General features: G+C 41.1%; 2 protein-coding genes across 3 annotated transcripts in view; one reads left to right on the top strand and one right to left on the bottom strand.

The window, feature by feature from the left end:
* The window catches only part of pfas (phosphoribosylformylglycinamidine synthase), a 20,884-nt gene extending 5,027 nt beyond the window's left edge, over positions 1-15,857 (top strand). Inside the window, exons 2-28 of the mRNA XM_010787039.1 lie at positions 2,012-2,134; positions 2,781-2,916; positions 4,392-4,497; positions 4,596-4,797; positions 6,273-6,378; positions 6,515-6,655; positions 6,735-6,859; positions 6,956-7,084; positions 7,171-7,308; positions 7,962-8,090; positions 8,198-8,271; positions 8,355-8,511; positions 9,120-9,181; positions 9,276-9,437; positions 9,563-9,799; positions 10,277-10,507; positions 10,841-11,021; positions 11,148-11,231; positions 12,033-12,188; positions 12,562-12,681; positions 12,801-12,946; positions 13,032-13,239; positions 13,655-13,746; positions 13,830-13,944; positions 14,028-14,177; positions 14,352-14,492; positions 15,257-15,857. Coding sequence (XP_010785341.1) covers positions 2,014-2,134; positions 2,781-2,916; positions 4,392-4,497; positions 4,596-4,797; positions 6,273-6,378; positions 6,515-6,655; positions 6,735-6,859; positions 6,956-7,084; positions 7,171-7,308; positions 7,962-8,090; positions 8,198-8,271; positions 8,355-8,511; positions 9,120-9,181; positions 9,276-9,437; positions 9,563-9,799; positions 10,277-10,507; positions 10,841-11,021; positions 11,148-11,231; positions 12,033-12,188; positions 12,562-12,681; positions 12,801-12,946; positions 13,032-13,239; positions 13,655-13,746; positions 13,830-13,944; positions 14,028-14,177; positions 14,352-14,492; positions 15,257-15,567 — 3,960 coding nt within the window. The 5' untranslated portion in view covers positions 2,012-2,013 and the 3' untranslated portion in view covers positions 15,568-15,857. The remainder of the gene's footprint in view (positions 1-2,011; positions 2,135-2,780; positions 2,917-4,391; positions 4,498-4,595; positions 4,798-6,272; positions 6,379-6,514; positions 6,656-6,734; positions 6,860-6,955; positions 7,085-7,170; positions 7,309-7,961; positions 8,091-8,197; positions 8,272-8,354; positions 8,512-9,119; positions 9,182-9,275; positions 9,438-9,562; positions 9,800-10,276; positions 10,508-10,840; positions 11,022-11,147; positions 11,232-12,032; positions 12,189-12,561; positions 12,682-12,800; positions 12,947-13,031; positions 13,240-13,654; positions 13,747-13,829; positions 13,945-14,027; positions 14,178-14,351; positions 14,493-15,256) is intronic.
* An 87-nt stretch (positions 15,858-15,944) lies between these two features.
* LOC104959169 (E3 ubiquitin-protein ligase RNF170-like) lies at positions 15,945-22,176 on the bottom strand. Of its 2 annotated transcripts, XM_010787036.1 has the most exons (7): positions 22,103-22,176; positions 21,247-21,350; positions 20,426-20,537; positions 19,820-19,925; positions 18,828-18,901; positions 18,630-18,740; positions 15,945-16,618 (listed from the first exon to the last, which is right to left on the bottom strand). In XM_010787036.1, exons 2-7 carry the CDS (start codon positions 21,288-21,290, stop codon positions 16,298-16,300), a joined length of 768 nt encoding a protein of 255 aa, XP_010785338.1. In that variant the 5' UTR covers positions 21,291-21,350; positions 22,103-22,176; the 3' UTR covers positions 15,945-16,297. The 2 variants fall into 2 exon arrangements, with proteins under 2 accessions (XP_010785338.1, XP_010785340.1); XM_010787038.1 differs by lacking the exon at positions 22,103-22,176 and having other exon boundaries at positions 20,426-20,575; positions 21,247-21,441.
* Between the last annotated feature and the right edge of the window lie 121 nt (positions 22,177-22,297).

Below are 22,297 nucleotides of genomic sequence, written 5' to 3'. Positions count from 1 at the left end.
TGTAGATTTTTTTTTAGAGAGGCACCACCTCCGTACGGGGACCCTGGGGTGACCTCCTGGCCCATCCTGGGGGGATCTCCTCCAATCCAAGGGGGGTGAATTTAGTCAGGTGTACCTATCCTTGATTTATGAAAACGTGTATAGAACCACAGGTTAATACGAAAGACAAAACCGACCAGTACGGTGTTGGCCGGACGGTGCCACTTTACGTACGGTGCTCAGTACCATTTTATACGGCCTAATTCTCCAACGAAAAATAAAACGTGCCGTACTTTGTTTCTTTCCGGTTTACTTACCCCCACCACTAAAATCATAAAAATTCGTCGTCCAGTTATTAAAACGTGCCGGGGAGCGCCTCCTCCAAAAACTTTTTTAACCTTTACCGGGGAAACTCTCGCCTTTTTCCAACAGGGGTGGGGACCCTAATCTCCATTGAACTCAATAATAAATCAAATTCCGGCTCCCCCCTCGGAGGTTGTTTTCGGCAAATCCTGTCTCTCACCCTTATTGTGTATGATATTTCTCTACCGACATATTCTTTGGTACGCTAAAACCTTTTTAAACGGGTGTTGCATCAATCTGCTGCACTTTGAGAGCAACATTAAGAGATCTATGGATACATCTCTCAACACCCATGTAAAACAGAACTGGAAACAGATTTACTTGTTCTTTATGGATATTTGACAAATCACTCCCCTTTTAAACTGTATTTTTGTGTTACTGTCCTATAGTATGAGTTTGAATGATTTCATACCCATTATTTTCTTATTTTTTATAACCATAATGATCGGTGTGCCTTGTAAATACTTGTTTACATAAATGATTACCAAACCGTTTGAGACCCACTACTTAGGGTGCATTCACACCAGCCTTTTATAGTCCGGTTGAGAAAAGATTGAGTGTGTGTGTTAGGAAGTAACGTAACGGCTCCACGGATTGGTCCATTTGGACATGGGCACGTCACTGTACCCAGGAAGAAAAAGAGAAATCTCCAACGACGCGTTCTGGGGCAGCATAGACCGGTATTTTCTGTGTTAGAGTTTTACTCGCTACAGGGTGTACTTTGAGGGTTTGTGACTTTGCAGACCGTTTACATGCAGAAAAACCTTCATAACACACAAGGGGAAGAAGAGCATGACATGGGACCTTTAAGTAAAGGTATTAAAACTGAGATTAGGTGGATTTACCATTAGACTGCTGCCACATTGCCTCTAAAATAATAATACATGTATTATTGGATTATGTGGAATAACATTAACAAAATAATTGAAAATATAAATTAAAGAAAAATACTATAAAGAAAAAAACTGTTTAATAATCATGCAATTCACATAAAATCAGGTTATGCTCAAAGATAAAATACATTTTCAGAAGAGATTCAAAATACATACTACATAATATTTTCTTTGGGTAGGTTGATCCACAGCCTCAGGGCCTCGACTACAAAAGCTCTGTCCCTTTTAAGTTTTCTCACAAAGACAAAGAGACAGAAGATCACTGCTTGAGTGTATCAAACAAAACAAGATATATATATATAAGATATATATATACAAGATATAGATATACAGTATAATAGTCAGTAGCCAGGTCACGGAGAGTGTTAAAGGTATTCAATAAGACCCTTATATCAATCCTTAAACAAACAGGAAGCCTATGTAAAGAAGCTAAAACAGCTGTGACATGATCAAACCTCTAGGTTGTAAAACTTAAACACTGATACCCTGAGATATTGATAGAGATACCTGCACTGAGGCCTCGGTCTGTTATCCTGTTAATGATATTTCTTTACCTGAACTAATGTAAAGGTAAAGGTCGGCCTCAGTGAGAAGGTGTGAGTTCTTACATTTTATTAATCATCTGTAGTGACCTCTGATCCTTTACTTAAGAATATGCACATAGTAAGAAGAGGTAAATCAATGTCATTGCCTACAATTCATCATCTCTGACATTCTGTGATTGATTTTTTAATGGAGGTCTTTAAACTGGATTTCTTTCTCCGTCCCTCCATCAGTCATGGCGGTAGTGCGGTTCTACAGTAGTGAAGTTGTGAATGGACGCGCCGTACAGAGGGCCGCCGCGCTGCACCCCCACCTGTCCATCAGCAGCGAGCTGTGCTACAATGTGGAGCTGACAGGTGAGTGTAACAGATGAGGATACTAATAATTAAACATATGGAGGTTGTGTGCACAGCTTACAAATTCTCCTTCTGTAGCCTGGAGAAAATATTTCCCAAACCTTCTGTCTTTCCATTTCTCCATGTACTAGGGCTATACAAATTTGTATTTATTTTAATTAAGCTTCAAATGTCTGCTTAAGTCATCACCCTAAAACAATATTATAAATTATGAATTATCTTTCAACAAAAAATCCTCAATTAGATTTATGCAATGCATTTCATTCATATTATTTCTTTTTGTTCACATTATTTCATGAAAACAGTTTTTGGAGTTAACAACGTTTTTGGAAATGTTTGGTCCCCACAAATTGGAAACAATCCTAAACAGACACCACTAGAATCCACTTATCTATAGAATAATACCAACAAGTTCAATATATGTAAATAATTACCTGCAACCGTGCAAAAAGATATGCTTTGTATAGAATGAATAGACATACAAAAACTCTCACTAAGATATAAATCTGCTCTGCAGCTTTATGTTTATTTGTAAGTTGAATGTCAATGTTATGAATAAAGTCTCAAACTCTTCTCTACAGCCTGGAGACATGTGTATTTTCCATTTATCCCTGTTGTCCTGTTCTCACTGTGTCTTCCTCTGCAGGCTGTGAGAGTCTGAGTGGCGAGCAGAAGGAGGTTCTCCTCTGGTTGTTCCGTCCTCCCCTGCAGGCAGAGCCGCTGACGGAGAACCCCAACCTCACAGAGGGCAGCGGGGAGAAGCTGGTGGAGATTGGACCCAGGTACCACTGCTCCCTACAGGCTGATAAATGACCTCCATTACAAAATGCGCCTCTGCTTTGGTCTTATAATGGGCTTTCTGTTCTTCATTAAATAGACATTTTTTAAACTGATGAAGTGAGCAATACACAAAAAAACAAGTTACCATGTGTTAGGTATGAAAGGACATCAATTAAAAATTCCAAACTAACTTATTCGCTTTTTCTGGAGTTTTTTCAGATGCTGAATTGTCATCGAGATTGTCAGTAGTCATTAGTTGGCCTACATTCGACATTTCTATACGTTTTGGCTAGGGATGCACCGAATATTCGGCCACAGAAAATTATCGGCCGAAAATGGTTAAAAAGGTATGAATCAGTTTGAGCACCGAAAAAATATAATATCTCCAAGCAGCAGACATGTTGGCTGTGAGCCAGCCACGAGCATGGTCGCGCGCCGTGCTTGTCGCTGCATTTTGATTACGTCATCACAACAACACGTTAGGTTACCAAACTTATACAGTAGGTGCATTTGTTGTTGTTGAAGGCCTGGCTGTTACAGTCTTTATTTACACTATTTTGTTGTAGGCCTACTGGCCTAGATGTTTATGCAGTTTTAAAGCACCTTGGCTTTGTTCTGAATGCACTTTGTTGTAGTTATCCTACAGAGAAAATAAAATGCACTTGACTTGGAATTAATGTACTGTATGCATTCAAAAGTGCCGAATAAATGTTTTATGGACCCATAATAGTGATTATTATTTAAGTTAAGTTTATTATTTAAGTTAAGTTTTGCCATAATCATGTATTTTTCCATAATCAGGTAGCTGAACAACATTGGTAAAAAATGTATACATTATATATTTCTATTAATCATTTTCGGCCTTTCGGCATTCGGTTTTCGGCCAACTGTTTCCTATTTTCGGTATCGTTTCGGCCACGAATTTCCCATTCGGTGCACCCCTAGTTTTGGCAATTAGAATTGGGTTGGTTGTTGTTTAATGACTGACATTTTTTTACAAATCTGGGAAATATGATAAAGGTGATGTAGCTAATTTAGTTCCATGGACAAGTACAAGAAGTTTGAACCCCACTAGCAGCCACATTTTGTTGTAGGGTCACAATATAAACATTGGCATTAAAGTGGAGAAGGAAGAGTCAAAATCATTGAGGAAAAAACTGCTCTGTCCAAGAGGAATGCTCAATTATGAATGGTTGCTTTTTTAGATAAAAAATATACATGTATTTTATTCCTGTGAGATAAGTAGATCCATTGGAAGATCATTTGCAAATGCAAGATGTAATCTGTCAGACATAATGTGGGCGAACATGATTTGTTTTCTTATGAACTCCATGAGGCAAAAAATAAGCCTATGGTATCATTTTAGGTTTTTAATGATTTAAAAGAAATAGCTTTTTTCAATCCGTGATACTGCAGATAATTCATACCTGTGAGGAAGACATGCAAATATGTTATTCATGTCGTTTTTGCTCTTCAGGTTGAATTTCTCCACCGCCTGGTCCACTAACACCGTGTCCATCTGTCAGAGCGTCGGCCTCACCGACGTCACACGGGTCGAGCTGTCTCGCAGGTTTCTAATCAAGGTTTGCGCACACGCAGAAACCAATCTTTCTAAAGCTCTGATCCAGGGTTACATTTTACGTCATATTTCTGCTTCTGATGAGATCTGTGTCCCTTCCAGCCAAAGAATGGAGAGAAGAGCCTGAACGAACTCAATGGAGACATGAAGAAGCTGATTGAGTGTCTGTACGACAGCATGACCGAGTGCATCTATCAACATCCCATCACTTCCTTCAGCGTGGAAACCAAACCACAGCCGGTGTTTGAGGTGGACATCTTGGGGAAGGGCCGTGCAGCCTTAGAGACGGCAAACGATGATCTGGGTGAGACATTTAACCACTTCTTAAGTAACGGAGAGTCTCTTTAAGCACTTTTCAGCCTCTCCATCTTTCCATTATCGCACTTAATGTTCTGTAACCTTCCTCTCTTTTCTCTCTTATGCCTCCTTTCAGTCTTCAGCTTTCTGTGAGTACACTGTGTCGGCTGGTGATGGTCGTAATGTCACATGATGCATGACATTATTACTTAACTGGTTTTAAAGTCACAGGGCCGCAGTGATGCCGCTGATGATCTAACACGTGCATGCATGTGTCTGTCTAATGATGTTACAGCTAATGAAAGCCATTAAAAGAGAAAAGAGGCTCTCTATTTAATGGAAAGTCAGGTGCTGAGTAATTTGATCTTAATGGTTTTAAGTCCATCACACCTCACATCAGAGACAAGTAAAAAAGGCTGAATTTGTAAATAAGTTTTAAATAATATATGTCGGTTCAGAACTTAACCATTTTAATTTCTACTACCCATATAAGGGCTGTAGCTAAGGAGTCCTTTTTATTTGAAAACATTTCTTAGTAAATTGATAATTTTTTTGACCAAATCTGTTATGTCTTCTTTGATGTTTGATTTCTTGAAATTGTCACAGAACTAGGTTGGTTTTGTAATTTGTGCCAAGTTTATAATAAATTTTCTCCTGATTGACACATCAATTAATCAGCTTAATTTCCCCGCTCTAACCGTTATTCATAAAAAAACAATACACTTTATTTGACGTATTCTCTCGTTTTATGAGCAGGTTTCACTCTGCCCACAGCGACAGACAGGACGTGGTGTGTGTGCTTATGTTCACGCTCTGCAGATTCACTTCTGCCCGGCTTCATCAATATTCACAGGCTGCTCGAATAGATGAGAGTCATTTCAGAACATACTTTGTAGGCTCTGCCATGCTCCATCAGTGAGTAGATAATTGAAAAGGGCACATTTGAAACTTTAGAAACTATATAGCTGATGAATTCCCCTTAAGGGTTGATTTCACCTTCATTATTTCACTTCCCTAGACGAGGTAAAGGTGGTGTTTAATGAAAGGGACCCACAGTCTTAAAGATGGCAACACATCACCTTTAAACATTGTACACTTTATAATAACAGTCTCTTAAATTGAAATTAAGTGTAGCTGTGTGTGTTTGTTGATTGATTTGCATCCTGCTCAGCGTAAAGCTTCACCCACAAAAAAACATTTGTATATTCTGTACATTACTGGAAGGGGGAGTACATGCATTTAGCCACAGCTAAACTATTAAAACATTTGTTTACAAACTCACACAACTTCAGCATTTCAAACCAAATCTAATCTGTTCATGCAACATGGGCTGGGTAATTCTTTATTTTGTGGTTGAAGTGTTCCCTTAAATGAGTGCAAACTACTTATTTGAAAATTTGAATATGTTTGCAGTGTTCTCTCTTTAGTTGTGATTTATTTTTAAGTAGCAACATATCATAATATGTGTTGTTGTTGATACAGGTCTTTCCTTCGACTCCTGGGACCTGGACTACTACACAGCAATGTTCCAGAGGGTTAAAAGGAACCCCACCAGTGTGGAGTGTTTCGACCTGGCCCAGTCCAACAGGTGGGTTTGTGTGCAGCCCGCAGATTAGCAGGACTGCTTTGTGTTCTGCTGTCCATGTTGCTGGGCTCTGTAGTTTTTGTTGCCGAGAGTTTTTTTATGAATTCTCCAATGTCTTCTTTGTACTCCGGTGTCCCAGCGAGCACAGTCGTCACTGGTTCTTCCGGGGGCGGATGGAGATCGACGGGCAGGAGCAGAAAGAGACTCTTTTCAGTCTCATAATGGACACCCAGCGGCACAGCAACCCCAACAACGTCATCAAGTTCTGCGACAACAGCAGGTGGGACTGGAGGTTTTGTTGTTATATGTGTGTGTGTTTCTGCTCACACTGACTCAATGTGAAATGTGTATGTGTCTAGTGGTATCAAAGGGATGGAGCTGGAGTGTATTTACCCAAAAGACCCATCTCAAGCCAGCCAGTATGAGACTCGGCACTCAGTGAGACACGTCATCTTCACCGCAGAGACACACAACTTCCCCACAGGTTAGGATTCACAAAAAAACAAAAGGAATTTGCTGTCAATTTTTTCATATGCAATTTGTTCCTACATAACTATTATCAAACCCATGTGACCTACAGGTGTAGCCCCCTTCAGCGGAGCCACCACCGGCACAGGGGGTCGTATCAGAGACGTGCAGAGTGCAGGGCAGGGGGGCCACGTCATCGCCGGCACCGCAGGGTACTGCTTTGGAAACCTGCACATCCCAGGTCTGAAGAACATGATGCTATACCTTATTTCATTTTAATGTGAATTAGAACTTCAATCAATAATCGTCTGACTGTGTTTGCTTTAGGTTACGTTCTCCCCTGGGAGTCTGAAGGGGAGGGCTGGGAGTATCCTTCCAGCTTCGCCCCCCCGCTGCAGGTGGCCATCGAGGCTAGTAACGGAGCCTCAGACTACGGCAACAAGTTTGGAGAACCTGTCCTGTCAGGTAGGGAGGCCCACTGAAGCATGCTGGATTTACTTTAACGGTTATTGTGCTATCTATTTATCTGCAGATCATTCTGTAGTCTATACATTGTTTTTTTTAAATGATGAAAAAAGGCCATTTATAGTGTGTCCAAACTCACAGATTGGATTTACTTTCATATTTGACAAAGAAAGCTGCACATTCCCAGGATCTGAAAAGGAGAATCAAACATTAGCTGATACATTTTCTGCCTATTTGCAAATAAATAGTTAGAGTACTTTGAACAGCTATAATTGATTTGAGTCATTATTTATTTGAGTCATTATTTATTCAATTCAATCAATATAATAATAATAATAATAATACAATCATTTATTTAAATAAAATCTTGAAGTGTACAAAGTTTCTGGTATATCATACAAATGTTATATATAACTATGTTCTTTATACCGAATAGTTTCCATAATCATACCTCATTTTTAGAATAAAACTAAGAATAGATTTAAAAAACAAAATAGATTTGTATGAAACTAAAATGAGCAAATGCAGGTTTTCCACTTGATAAATTACTTCATCATTTGTTATAATGAATGTTCTTAAAGTCTACAGACGGAGTGATTGTTATTCAATTGTTCAAGCAATTCAATCCAATGTGTTGGATTCCCTCCTCACAGGATTCGCTCGTTCTTTCGGGATGCGTCTGGCTGATGGAGAGCGGCGGGAGTGGATTAAGCCGATCATGTTCAGCGGGGGTCTCGGTTCTATTGAAGACACACATGTGAAGAAAGATGAGGCAGAGGCTGGTAATGCTTTAGCTCAGTGTGTGAGGAACATCTAGTCAATGCAGAGTCTATATTTACACATATCGATGAATGACTCACGCTGTCGCTCTGCTGTTCATGTCGATCAGGAATGGAAGTGGTGAAGATCGGAGGGCCGGTGTACAGGATCGGCGTGGGAGGAGGAGCGGCCTCTTCTGTTGAGGTACGGTCGCTACAGGAAATCACACAGCAGTGACCTCACCTGGTGCTGGAGTTTCTGTGTATTTAAATAGTTTTGGCTTCCAGGTTCAGGGGGATAACTCCAGCGAGAGGGACCTGGGTGCAGTGCAGAGGGGAGACGCTGAGATGGAGCAGAAGATGAACCGCGCTCTCAGGGCGTGTCTGGAGAGGAGCGGCGGGAACCCCATCTGCAGTATACACGACCAGGGGGCGGGAGGAAACGGTACCAAACAGGAACCTTTTTTTATTGAGATGGATAACCGAATATCCACCAAACATTTTAAAATCTCTTTTTACATTTTGGTTTCATAAATGGAAGATAACATAATGACAAATGTAAGATGAGAGGACTGATTTCACTATACTCTACATCAATCACATATCCCCTGCATTCATCCGTTCCCTTCATATTAACCATATATTTATATTGATACAATACATATATATATATATATATATTTCCTTTCATACATTTTCAACATTTGTTATGTTCCTGCATCTGCCTTATACCACACCCCCTACGTTTTTAGTGCATTTTTATTGAATTCTATTTTTAACTTTACTTTTACTTCATTATTTAAAAAGATTATTTTGGGCTATTTCTGCCTTATTTGAAAGAGGACAATGTAGATATTAAGTAAATAGAGAGAAGGGTCTGACATTGAACCAAACTTGAACAATCGACATGTCAGTTGTATGGGATGCACCGTACCCACTTTGCTACAAAGGCGATAATTACTTTTCTACTTCTGTCGTAGAAACATAGATTTCTATTTCATGACTCGTGTAAAGCTTAGGTGATGACATGTTGAATCAAATGTTCATCTTCAGGTAATGTGCTAAAGGAGCTCAGTGAGCCTGCAGGAGCTGTGATCTACTGCAGTAAATTCAAGGTAAGAAGCACATTACCACAGCTACTACGATGCACTAACTCTCACATTTTGCCATTTCTTATTGTTTCCTCTTCTCTCCATCTGTGTTTCGTAGAAAGGCGACCCCACGCTGAGTGTGCTGGAGCTGTGGGGGGCCGAGTATCAGGAGAGCAACGCCCTGCTGCTCCGGCCATCAGACAGAGACTTCCTGGAGAGAGTGTGTCGGAGGGAGAAGTGTCCTGTGGACTTTGTGGGAAACATCACTGGAGACGGCAAGGCAGGTTTCAGCCTGGATCAAGCCCATGAATCCTTATCCATTTAACTAATTCATCAGCTTTAGGGATCAGTGGTTGTTTTCCTCTGATCACACTAAAATAGATTTTAATCTCATTTCTCCCACAGATTGTGCTGGTGGATGATGAGGCGGGCAGCGGGGATCAGGCAGACAGGGGGCGCTGTCCTGTCGACCTGCAGCTGGAGTGGGTTCTGGGGAAGATGCCTCAGAAGGAGTTTAAGATGGAGCGACGGGCCCTGACCCTTCAGCCTCTGGCTCTTCCTGCTGGGCTGAAAGTCAAAGAAGCTCTGGACAGAGTCTTACGTTTGCCTGCTGTGGCGTCCAAACGCTACCTGACCAACAAGGTGTGTTTTTCATCCCTGTCTCACACTGTCCCTGTATTCAAAAGTAAGACCCGCCCCTGATTAATGCCTGGCCACTTTGGTCCTAGAGCCCAAACAGAGGTGCGCTTAAAGAGCATTGTAGTCATTAATTCATTTAAGAAACAGTTTATCTTATCTCTCCTTCTTTCTTCTAATGATTAAAATGATTTCTACCTTTTTCGATCTATAACCCACTATATCTTGCTCTTCTGATTGTTAAATGTGATTTTCCCCCCTGCGATACACCATGTTTTTTTCTCTCATTTTGTATGTGTTATTGTGTTGCTGCTCTTATGCTTCAGTTTGCTTCTAGTTCTCACCCTTGTCTTGCTGTCTCATATGTTTCAGTCACTTCGACACAATTGAGCTATAAACCTAAAACTAAGAGGTACATTTTGTGCAGACACTTTGTGACTCCTCTGTGTCTTCCCCCCCTCCCTCCCTCCCTCCCTCTCTCAGGTGGACCGGTCTGTGACTGGGTTGGTTGCCCAGCAACAATGCGTCGGCCCTCTTCACACCCCATTGGCCGACGTGGCTGTTGTTGCTCTGTCTCCGTTCGGTCTGGAGGGGGCAGCGACGGCCATCGGGGAGCAGCCCGTGAAAGGCCTGCTCTGTCCGTCCGCCGGGGCTCGCATGGCTGTGGGAGAGGCTCTGACCAACCTGGTGTTCGCCAGAGTCACAGCTCTGAAGGTGGGCGGAGGATGGAGAGTCAAACGTATAACAAATAAAAAAGAATGCAGTCCTTCTCAATAGATAAGATAAGAAGTACTTTACTGATCCCAATGTGGGACATTTTGCGTCGCAGCAGCATAAAAAACAAGACTTTGTACATTAGAGAAATTAAAAGACTAGAAATAAACAATCCAAAATGTAAACATCTCAAATAGGAATACAAATAGAGCATCCTTTTTTACCTACAAAGATAAAAAAAACAAGTCTCTGTATCTTATCTCATTTAAGAATTCGTACAGATAACAGATTTTTGTTTCTTTTAATATAAATGTCCGATGTGGTTTGTTCCAGGATGTGAAGTGCAGTGGTAACTGGATGTGGGCCGCCAAGCTGCCGGGTGAGGGTGCCTCTCTGTGGGAGGCCTGCCAAGCCATGTGTGAGGTCATGGGTCAGCTGGGAGTGGCCATCGATGGAGGCAAGGACTCTCTGAGTATGGCCGCCAGGGTGGGGAAAGAGACGGTCAAAGCTCCAGGTACTCTCACTGTGTGTTTGTTTGTATGTGTGTGTGTCTCTCATTGAGTGTGTGTCTGTCAGTCTGTCTGAAGTGTGTTGAGAGTTGATTAGTTATGCCTGGCTTTCACGCTGCTTCTGTTTGCAGGTGCTCTGGTTATTTCTGCATATGCTGTTTGTCCTGACATCACAGCCACTGTGACACCTGACCTGGAGGACCCAGATGGCAAAGGTATTTCTCACACACACACAAACATACACACAGACTTAAATAAGATTGCCCATAATCAGCTGAAATGGCACTAAAACGTTTTTGGCTTTAAGCTATCAGTATGAAATAAATGTTGACCGCACAATGTATAGGCTATAGAATAATGAGGCCATTGATGTTTGGTTCCATTTAAATGTTGTTTGTTTTCCCTCAGAAAGATTACAAAAATAGAATGCAATTGTGTCCTTTGCAGTCCTTTTCCAATAAATGTTACTAGCACCAGCTCCAAAGGTGTTAAATATCAAGGATTATGTATAGGCTTATTTGCATATTGGAGACATTATTGCACATATTTATGCATAAAGCTTAGTAGTAATGTTTGTTGCAGTGACGGAGAAGAGAGAGAAACCCTGTGCTGTTGGCAGTTGATTCACAGACCGCAATTATTCTGAGCAGCTTTGGGAATGAATTACAATATAATATATTTGAATATATTTCTCGCTCTTTCCCTGATGGCCTAAGTATGTCTCTGAATTTGTTGCCAGTAGTTGGCTCTGAGGGAAACTGAAATTGTTCCGGTTGTCTTTTCAACTCCAACAAAAATGCTAGTGGGGGAAGGAGGAACGTTTTCTATTGCAACTACAAAGACATGTCTTTTATTCATAGCCTTCAAATGTTTTGTTTTCACTTGGCAGAAGAAAGACTTCTGAATTTGATATGTTGTTATCTCACCCACAGCACAACTCTTTCTCTTCTTACAATAATACACACATATTCCCTCACACACTCTTCAGTAACACACTCTCTGTCCTCTGTCTGCAGGCGTGTTGTTGTGGGTTCCTCTCAGTCCAGGCTGTCATCGTCTGGGAGGCTCTGCCCTGGCTCAGTGCTTCAGTCAGCTGGGAGACTGCTCTCCTGATCTGGAGAAACCAGAGCTGTTCGCCGCCTGCTTCAACACCACACAGGCGCTCATACAGGGTGAGCAGAGAGCCAGCTGCCACGGGGGGGAAGTTTAGCGCTGAGATCCAGTCTGTGAGCCAACTTTTCTTTAGCTTTTTTATGAAGCGACTGTTCTGTGATACACAGCCGCCGAGGGGTTACTGTGTATTTTCAGTAATAAAGCAGCGTGACCTGGTAGCTCGAATCTTTTCACATTTCTTTTTCACAATTTATTTGCTAATGATGAGAGGAAATTGAAGTTGCCCTTTGACTTTAAAAAGAAGTTTGTTTTCTCGTCAGGCAATCACTTAAAATGAGCTAGAGTTAGGTAGATTAGCTAAAGGAAGATTTTTAAGTTAAATTGTAAACTGTGGATAAGAAGAGGCTGACATTAGACGTTTCTTCTGTTCAGATCGTCTGCTGAGTGCGGGACATGACATCAGCGATGGAGGCCTTATTTCCTGTTTGCTAGAGATGGCATTTGCAGGGAACCGTGGGATTGATGTCGAGCTGTCATCACAAGGAACTGGAGGTCAGTGAGTCGATGTGTCTCTTTGTTTGGTTTCCATATAATTCACACATACGGAACACAAACTGTGTGGTTGTAATCATAAGCTCATGCAGTGTCTTTTGGCACGTCTGTCTTCACAGTCATGGAGCTGCTGTTCAGCGAGGAGCTTGGCTTGGTTCTGGAGGTTTCACAGCTCAATGTGGAAACAGTGTGTCAGAGATACAGTGATTCAGGCGTGCAGTGCCATCGAGTCGGCAGAACCTGCGGCTTTGGGCCTGAGGCGATGGTGAGACATTAACCTCACTATGAATCTCAATGATTTTCATCTCCTCTGAGATACTGACTAATGTTTTCCCTCACTTATCTCACAGGTCAGTGTTCATGTGGATGGACAGGAGGTACTGAGAGAGCCGCTGCCTCACCTCAGAGCATTATGGGAGGACACCAGTTTCCAGCTGGAGCGCCTCCAGGCCAATGAGATCTGTGTTAAACAGGAAGAGGCAGGGCTGGCCAAGAGGACACAGCCATACTTCAAACTGACCTTTGACCCCTCTGTGATGCCCAGCGTCAGCAAGCTCAGTAAGACCAAACATGATTGGTGGCATTAACAATAATTTACTGTATGCAACTACAACAAAGTGCTTTTTTATTATCAAGTCATTCTTCAGTATAATTTGATTAAACAATAATCATTTGGTCGATAAAATGTTTGAAACAATAATGCCCTTCACAAATTGCCAGAAAAATAGACCACATTAAATTGGAGTCCGGTTTGGTTTCACAAAAAGCAGATTAAGCCTCTCGCCCCCTGGCACACCTTTTTGCCTTTTGTAGTATAGCAGATTTGTGGTGTCTGATCTCGCGGCAGAAAAAGGCAGTTTTTCTCTCCTGCTTTGAAAAGACAACAGTTTTCATTGCAGTGATATTAAAAATGTTATGATTGAGTAGTTCTAATTACAAAAAATGATCTCTCTGATTTGTGCGTGTCTCTCAGCTGGAGGTCAGCCTCGTGTCGCTGTGATCAGAGAAGAGGGCAGTAATGGAGACCGAGAGATGTCTGCTTCTCTGTATATGGCGGGCTTCGAGGTAACTGTTAACAGCTTTATTTACTCAATGAACTGTAGACCTTAGCTCCACAGCTGGTGACTCTACTCTATATGTTCTTGGAGGTGTGGGATGTCAACATGCAGGACTTGTGCTCTGGCTCCATAACTCTGGAGTCGTTCAAAGCAGTCGTGTTTGTCGGTGGATTCAGCTATGCAGACGTCCTGGGATCAGCTAAAGGCAAATAAACACTCATTTGTAGATCTTTCACTGCTTTCATATACACATTATTCTTGTGTGACACCTTTCATCCGTCATGGCAGGCTGGGCTGCTACCGTTGCATATAACCCCAAGGCAAAGGCCGAGTTTGATCGCTTCCGGCGCCGCGACGACACACTGAGTCTGGGAGTGTGTAACGGCTGCCAGCTGCTCGCCCTGCTGGGCTGGGTGGGAGAGGACCAGGGTGGAGCAGGTAAGAGGAAAAGGCTCAGAAAACAAGGCCTTTAATAGAAAACAATATACTATAGTAGTAAACTGACAGGATGCCATGGCGATATGTGAAGATATGAAAACCGTCACAGAGGAGACCTTTTGCAGAGGTTGCTGTGATCAAATCTCTTTCTAATTATTTCAAATTTTCCTCCAGGGAGTGAAGTGGCGCTGACCCATAATAAGTCTGGCCGGTTTGAGTCTCGCTTTGTCAGCGTTGGGATCCAGGAGTCCCCATCCATCTGGCTCAGAGGCATGGAGGGCTCGGCTCTGGGAGTCTGGGTTGCTCATGGAGAAGGTACAGTATTGTGGAGTCGATGATGTGTTTTTTTTCTTAACTTGAGACAAAGGTAAATAAAGCTGGTGCGAGTAGCCCTGTTTTTAGTCATGTTAATAACAATAACAGGCTCACAAGGTTGTTCAGAACAGGAAGTCTGCGTTGAATTCAAAGCCTCTTTACTTGTTTGGCCGTTAAAATACAAACCGAAATGACGGGTGACAAAGCACTTCTGTACCACGGTTCAGACTTTTACATTATTTTCTGAGAGGACAGCGGATAAACGCCAGCTTAATCAAGAAACTGCAGCAGCAGAATACAAGGTTACTGCTGGTAGGCGACATCAGATTTACACCAGTCTACAACCAATTAATTGCAACTATAGTGAGAGCAGTTCACATAGGTGATGATGACAGGAAAGGCAGGTTCATCATGTCAAGTTCTTTGTGGCACTCGTCTAATTGTAATGTAAAACTAAAACTAGCATGTCCCCTGCTCAGGGTTTACAGATGGAGTTTAGCTAGTAGCTAAATCTGGTAAAAACTATCTTATTTGAGATTTGTAAGTGATGCCTAAAACAAATACATTTAATAAAATAAATCTATGCAATATGACAACCTGCAAACCTTAGTTCAGACATTCAGGTGTGAAAAGGCTCATACGAGGACAAAAACAGTTTAAAAATAACTTTAAACTTGTGCAACTGTTTCAGCTGACTCATGAGTCACAGGTCAGTTTGTTCTGTAATCAGCAGCTGTGTGTGGTTATTGATTCTTCCCCCGCAGGTCTGATGCAATTCCGCAGCTCGCTGGCCGAGGAACAGATCATTTCTAGTGGCCTCGCCCCCGTACGTTACCTTGACGACCTGGGTCAGCCCACTGAAGAGTACCCTCTGAACCCGAACGGCTCCCCGCGGGGCGTCGCAGGGCTCTGCTCCAGGGACGGGAGGCACCTAGCCATGATGCCCCACCCGGAGCGCTGCACCCTGGGGTGGCAGTGGCCTTGGGCCCCCAGGGACTTCAGGCCCTCCCTCACACCTTCACCATGGCTGCGCATGTTCAAGAACGCTGCCGCCTGGTGCAGCAACACAGCGTGATAACACTGTGTACAACGGATCCTGCCGAAGTAGTATTACAGTCTCCAGGGTTTGTAGGTCAACTGAAACTGTGTAAGACACCTGTTTACTTGCTGTGGTCCTTTTTGTGTTTGCAATATTACTGAAACCTGCTGTAATACTTTATGACTTTGTTGACTTTTACGTTCCAAATGTTTCTTTCTTGAGATCACTGTAAATTGTGCAAAATGTCCTGTCTGCTGACATTACCAGTGTTGCTCTACTGAAACTCTAAAAATAGAATCATTTGAAAATAAATAATTAAAAAGCAGAATAAGCACGTGTAGTGTTGAGTTTGTTTAAAAAAACACATAAATATTCTTTATTTACACAAAAAACTCACAATATTATGTATTTACATATCGTAATATTTACGGCATTACAGTGAATCTTTAGCCTGATTCCTAAACAAAGAGCCAACATTGCTGCACATTTAGATGAATGACAATGACTAAAGCTAAATAAAATAAAAGATAAAACTGCGATTTTAAACAGAATATTTTGCCTATTTAATATTGATTAATTATCTCAGCCCGGGTCAAGGCCTCGATCATTACAGATGTTGCTCTTGAATAGGCTCTGTAAACACTTTACAATCAGCTGAGTCCACGACTGCTGCGCGCCGTGCTGTTGTCAATATGTCAGATAGATAAAGAAGGAAGAAATCCAATGAAAGTCAAACGGCTCCCACTGAACCTCCAGCAGCGTCTGTCTACAGTGGACTCCCCACTCCTTGTGAGCTTGTAGCAGACTGTCCTCCTCTCTCTGGCGCCATGTGCTGGTTGATGTTGATAACGCAGATCAGCAGCAGGATGACCACCACCAGGTCATCGAGGGCCCCCAGCAGTCCACACAGGGAGGGGTCTGTTCCCAGGGGATTGGCTGATGATGAGGAGGAGGAGATGGACACCACGGTCCCCACACAGCACAGGGCCACCCTGAAGAAAAACAACCACACCAGTCCTCGCATGGTGCCCAGGCTTCTGGTCAGCAGTTGCAGGAGAAGAGGCGCGTCACACAGGTAGTCTGTGACCTGCAGGGGTCAGTGAGCAGATGGGAAAACATGTAAGACATAAACATGCAAAATGATATAAAGTTGTACATAGTTTTAAGGTAAGACTATATTCAGTATAAGGAAAAATGCCACATTTGTTCTGATTGGTTTAAAGTATTGTAATCTGGTACAGACATACTTAGAGCAAGTATCTAACGTTACAACCACAAACCTTTTGGATTACATGAAAAATCCAACTGTTGTCGATAGTCATGTTTTTTGTTTTTTTAGCCTGTTTTTCAGGTCTCAGGCTCGAAAATGACATTCCCAGAACAAATGACAATAACCTCCCTTCTAAAAGGGGTAAATTAATCATCTTTTTTCTCAAAGCAATGATAAACCTGTGAGTTGGATGTAGAAAAGTCAGAATCAATATAGATTTTTTTTATTTTAAAGTAAATTCAGATTGAACAAGAAATGTAAATTATAGTGTCCGTCCAAAAATAAACCATTACTTATAGTGAAAACCACCCTTGAATGATGGGATAGTAGACTAAAAGCTTTAGGAATCCAAACTATAACATATAATAAGTACCCTGTATCAATATTGATGCAAAACAAGTGAAATTTGACCTTTTTAGAGAGGTTTAGCACAAAAAAAACACCTCTGGGGTCATTTGGGTGGAAATGGGTGTATTTGCCGCTTCTCTGGAACCCATTGGTCGATTTTGATGATTGACATCTCGTTTGAACCGTTAGAGCCAATAGAATCGAAGAGGAATTTCCACATACACACACGTTAGCATTGAGAAGTGGGGGCTATGCGCAGCGAAACCGATTTTACGCTCTGAAATCTGAAAACTAGTATTTTTTGTATTTATTGCAGATGGATTATCAGAAATAATTTCAAAGTGACACAGACACATTGGATTAACCTATGTATTAACCTTCAGCAGCGTTTTTAACGTTTTAATGCCATTGAAGACAACTTTTGATCAGAAAACAACAAAGGTAATGCTTTGTGGTGTGATGTCTTTGTTAGCTTCTCATGTCACGAGTTCGGATCGGTCACTTGTGATACCAATACCTGTCGAATCTGTGCAATCTCATCTTGCTAATCGATATCTTGTTTGTGCAGATACCATAAGTAATAAGGGTATTTTAACGTGAGTTCTGTGCTAAGTGTGTTAGCATTTTTTCGCTCAGGGCTAATTCAGAGCCTTTGTTATTACCCCTATGTTTCGTTTTGCTAAAAATGGTTAATATTGCCTGATAGCTGAGTTTCTTCCCGTTAAGTTGGTATGACACATTAATAGGTTTTTAAATGTTAAGAAGCCCTCAGATGCTGTTTCTTGCAGATGTTGCGATTTTCCCCCCGCCCGCAGGGAATGGGGCAGGAAATATATAGAAGAAACAGTAATCACATGAACCCAAGAACTAATTTAGTATGAGAAGAAAAATATACTTTTCAGCCAAAAGGTTTGACCTATTTAGAAAATGTCTTCAGATATTTGCTTAACCACTTCTATCAAAGGAAATCAACATTTTAGCAGCGGAAATGGGTTAAAAAGTAACTAATGAGAGTCTAATTGTGATATTTCTATTGTCACTCGGTTTTCTTTTATAAGTTCATACATATTGAGTCTCACTTTAACAGTGTAATTTTACACCCTCTATAAGCATATAACCACATAGCTTTGTTGGTTGTTTTTTTTATATAAAACTAAATGATATCCATGTGGGAAACAAATACGCTGATACGAGGTAGGGCAACAAGGCGTGGCAATGCCAGTTTATTAGCCTCCTTTGTCCGGCATTGTTAGGCAATAAATCCCTGAGGTTGCATAATGGTACTCCTGTTACCAAGCCATTATAAGAGGAAAGGTTGGAAGAAATATAATCTTTCTCATTATCTAATCTAATGTTAAATTAAAGCATCTAAGAGAAAAAAGTGCACCGCCCGGTACAGACACACATACAGGGTTTAGAATAGGCAAACAAGCTGTGAAAAAGCTTTATGAAAATGTTAGAAACAAGTTAAAATACTGACCCTTCTTGGGGCTCCAGAATAGCGTTTGTTGTAGTCTGTGATTTCCCCAAGAACTTCCTTTGACTGACTGTCTGATCGACTCTCGTTAAATAGATTACAAAGCACGCTGACCTGGGAAATCAAAACAACATTTTATTTTCACGTCAATGTCCGTAGTATTCAATTTTCACTCTTGTATTCTGATTATGCATCATGTACCTTCTGTCTGCAGAGAGGGCAGCTTATTGCATCCAACCAGGACCCATGTCTCCAATAAGCGATCAGACAGGGAGCTGCAGAGTCACATAAACAAATACTCATTCCCTTATTAAACATTTATTCTATGTTGGATTATTCTGGTGAAACTGTGATGATACTCGGATGCAGGCATGACACTCATGCAATGAAGTTACATTGTGTCACTGTAAATGATAACAGGCGAAGTGATTGGGCGATCAAAGGGTTAAAAAAGATTATGTATAAAAGGCTGGGTTGAGACACAGGTAAGTAGGTCACACCTGTGTTAGGTGTCCACAGTATGTTATGGTAAAGGTGCTGGAATAAAAACATCTTTATAATCTATCAAAGGTTGTTAAGATTGTGACAGCCATCTCTCAGTAAAGATTGCTTTATCTTAGAAATCGAATGCTTTTTTTAAATGTATGTGTTTGAGTTGCAATTTTAAACTATAACACATGTATTGTACCCTTGTTCATACAATGTATATAAACTGTACATAAGACTGCCCAGAATCGCCTGTATTTGGTAAGAATGTACTTATAAGTGCTCCCTTCTCAATACTATATACTTTGATGCAACAAAATCAACATTTTGAATTTAGAGATCTGCATTTGATGTTTACTGATGCACATATTTATGTTAACAGCTAAGTGAACGTGTTTGTTTGGGATGACATGCCACACTCCATCTTATAACCTTACCCCTTTAAGAGTGATTTGAGTAAAGCTGTCAGGTGAGAGGCAGCATTGGAAAAGCGTGGCAACACTTTATTATTGTAATTCAAACAGACAGGCCTCAAGATCTGAGACTCACTGATGCCACACTGATCAGCCAATGAATCAACAGAGATACAACGCATGGTGTAACAGGTAAGCAAATGTGAGAGTGAACAAATACACAAATGAATAAACTTGGCTGCTCTAATACCTGTGTGTCAATGTGTGTGTTTGAGTGTGCATTGAATCTCGTACCGCAGAACAAATGGCCGCAGTTTGTCTGGACTGGGAAACTGGCCGTCTGCAAACACACTGGACAATGTGAGTCTCTGGTAATGGATGGACATGACTGCGTAGATTCCTAAAGAGATGAGAAGAAGACAGAAATATGTTAAGACACGACAGGTGGAAAACAGGAAAATAGAAGTAGGAACAATTAAAAAAACAAGGAAGTAGAAAACTTGAAGCAACAAAAGAGTTGAGAAAGCTAAAAGAGTTTATGGCCAAATTAAGTATTCTTATAGATTACATAAAGACAATTATTATAGCTACAAAATACATGTTTAGAGAATTATAGTGAAGGACAAATCGTGGGCTATAAACCGTTGGATAATAATCATTTGTTGGCAGCATTTCTCTCCATATATGACCCTAATAAATAAAGCAATAATAATAATCAAACGGGAGGGCCTACAGTAATATATTGTTTATTGCCTGTGTGCTTTTCCCGGGCCGTGGTCAATATTTGTTAAAAACATTAATACAAAAACTGAATGTACCAACAGTTCAAGATTGAAGAACTTGCATATCATCAGCTTCATGTGTGTGTGCTCACAGTGTGTATGTGAGTGAAGTTCTCACCTTATGGTGGCTCATTAACTGTAACGCTGGCTGCTCTGGTGTGCTCAGCAGAGATCTGGATGACCGGAGGTGGCCGTTACCTGCCGGACCTTCAGAGGAGAGACGGTCCAGACTGCAACGTGACACAACATGGCGAAGTGATAAAGACGCCTGAAATATTGCATATCTGCTAGTGAGAAGACTCAAAAGTAATGATTTGAGATGTATCTGTGAAGTATGACTGCACGCAGCTCTTTTCTATGTTTGGAGGACAGATCACGCTTATGCTCTGACTGCAGCAGTTTTCAGATAAGATACTATGTTGCAATAGCATTGTTGTTTAAGATGGAAAGTCAAAATGAGCATTGTAAGTCATAATGTAAATTGTCAAATTAAACTAAGCAACAATTCTATCTTTAATCTCACCAGGCATCATAAAGATCTTCGGCATCACAATCTGGCTTTTATCATCGATCAATGAACAGTGATTACGGTAATTGTTTTGTTTTATGAAATGGAGTCAGATAAACAGAATCAATACTGTCATTATTTTTGTAAAGCAAGAAGCCCTTTTACATAATCAAACATGTTTTTTTATTGTAGTTTTCTCAGGGCTAAAACATGTTTAGTTTTATATTTTGTGGAGCCCTTAAACAATTATTTTAAAACTCTTGAATGATGCACATGCTGTTTTTAGTTTAGTAAATTACACATCAGATGAACGGAACTTAAAATTTGCCTAAAACTAAAATCTGAATTATCATTGAAGTACATCTTGTGAATTATATCTCCACTTGTGTTCTGCGATAACAATCACAATCACAATTGTAGATGGGACTCACCTGGATTGAGAGCTGTGGTAGGGGTGCGTGGTTGAGCCAGACATAGCAGCTGACAGTTAGTCACTGTCTCCTGGAAGGAAGTGAAGTGCTGCCTGGCAGCATCACTGCAGGAAATAAAGCTGCCTGTTAATGATTAACTACACCCTCCAATGAGCGGCTGTCTGAGTCTTCCTGCTTTACAGGAGCAGTAATGCAGTCAGATGAATACAGCAGTGGTTTGTGCAGTTGTTCTATTCCCAGAAGAAGCCTTGTGAAAAGTTAGAATAGCCTGTCTTTAACTTTTAGTTTTAAAGTATTAAAATCCTTAGATATTCAAAAAGAAAAGCTCCCACCTCCAGTCTGGTCAGAAGCAAACTATTTGGTGTCACATGACTTACCACTAGATCAAAGCCAGGCTTTGCTGAAGTAGGTTAGATCTGACTTTGCTAATCATTGACCCAAAGTTTACTCTGACAACAACCCTCTTCACATAATTCCTCTCTTACCATAAACGTTTGGTTGTGAAATGCATGTAAATGTCCCTGACATTTACACCGTACTCCACTGAGGGTTGTAGAGACACTCAGCAGTTGATAATCAACCCAGCAACAAAAAGCGGAACGTTCTTAAACCCACTGTGGTATAAAGGTACATTTCTGTTTTCAGAAGCTGAACTATTCACATTATTTTAATACCAGTAAAGTAAAGGTGAATCAAAACGACTGAGCAATAAAGCAGTAATTAAAAGGACTTTAATAAATTAGCTTTGACTTGAAAAAGATATCTGACGGGGAGTGAAAATGTGATAACCTTCACATAATTCAGCATGACAGCCATTGCAGAAATATCCAGACAAATATTTACAAATGCTCTTCACCTCACTCCAGGGAGGGGGGAAGTGTCAATGTTGTTCAGGTCATCTAAAAATAGCAGCCATCAGTCTGTGAGAGTCAGGGTCTGGTAGTAGCAGAGCCCAGGAGATAAAACAAACAAGTTCACATACTGACAGTAAAATCTGGGCAGAGGACGCTCCTGCAGGCCGCAAGGGTAAAGTCCAGTCTCAGGTCACACT

Source organism: Notothenia coriiceps, unplaced genomic scaffold, assembly GCF_000735185.1.
Source record: "Notothenia coriiceps isolate Sejong01 unplaced genomic scaffold, NC01 NC01_scaffold00029967, whole genome shotgun sequence".
In the NCBI taxonomy this organism is placed as follows: Eukaryota; Metazoa; Chordata; class Actinopteri; order Perciformes; family Nototheniidae; genus Notothenia; species Notothenia coriiceps.
This window is presented reverse-complemented; position numbering and strand designations above follow the sequence as displayed.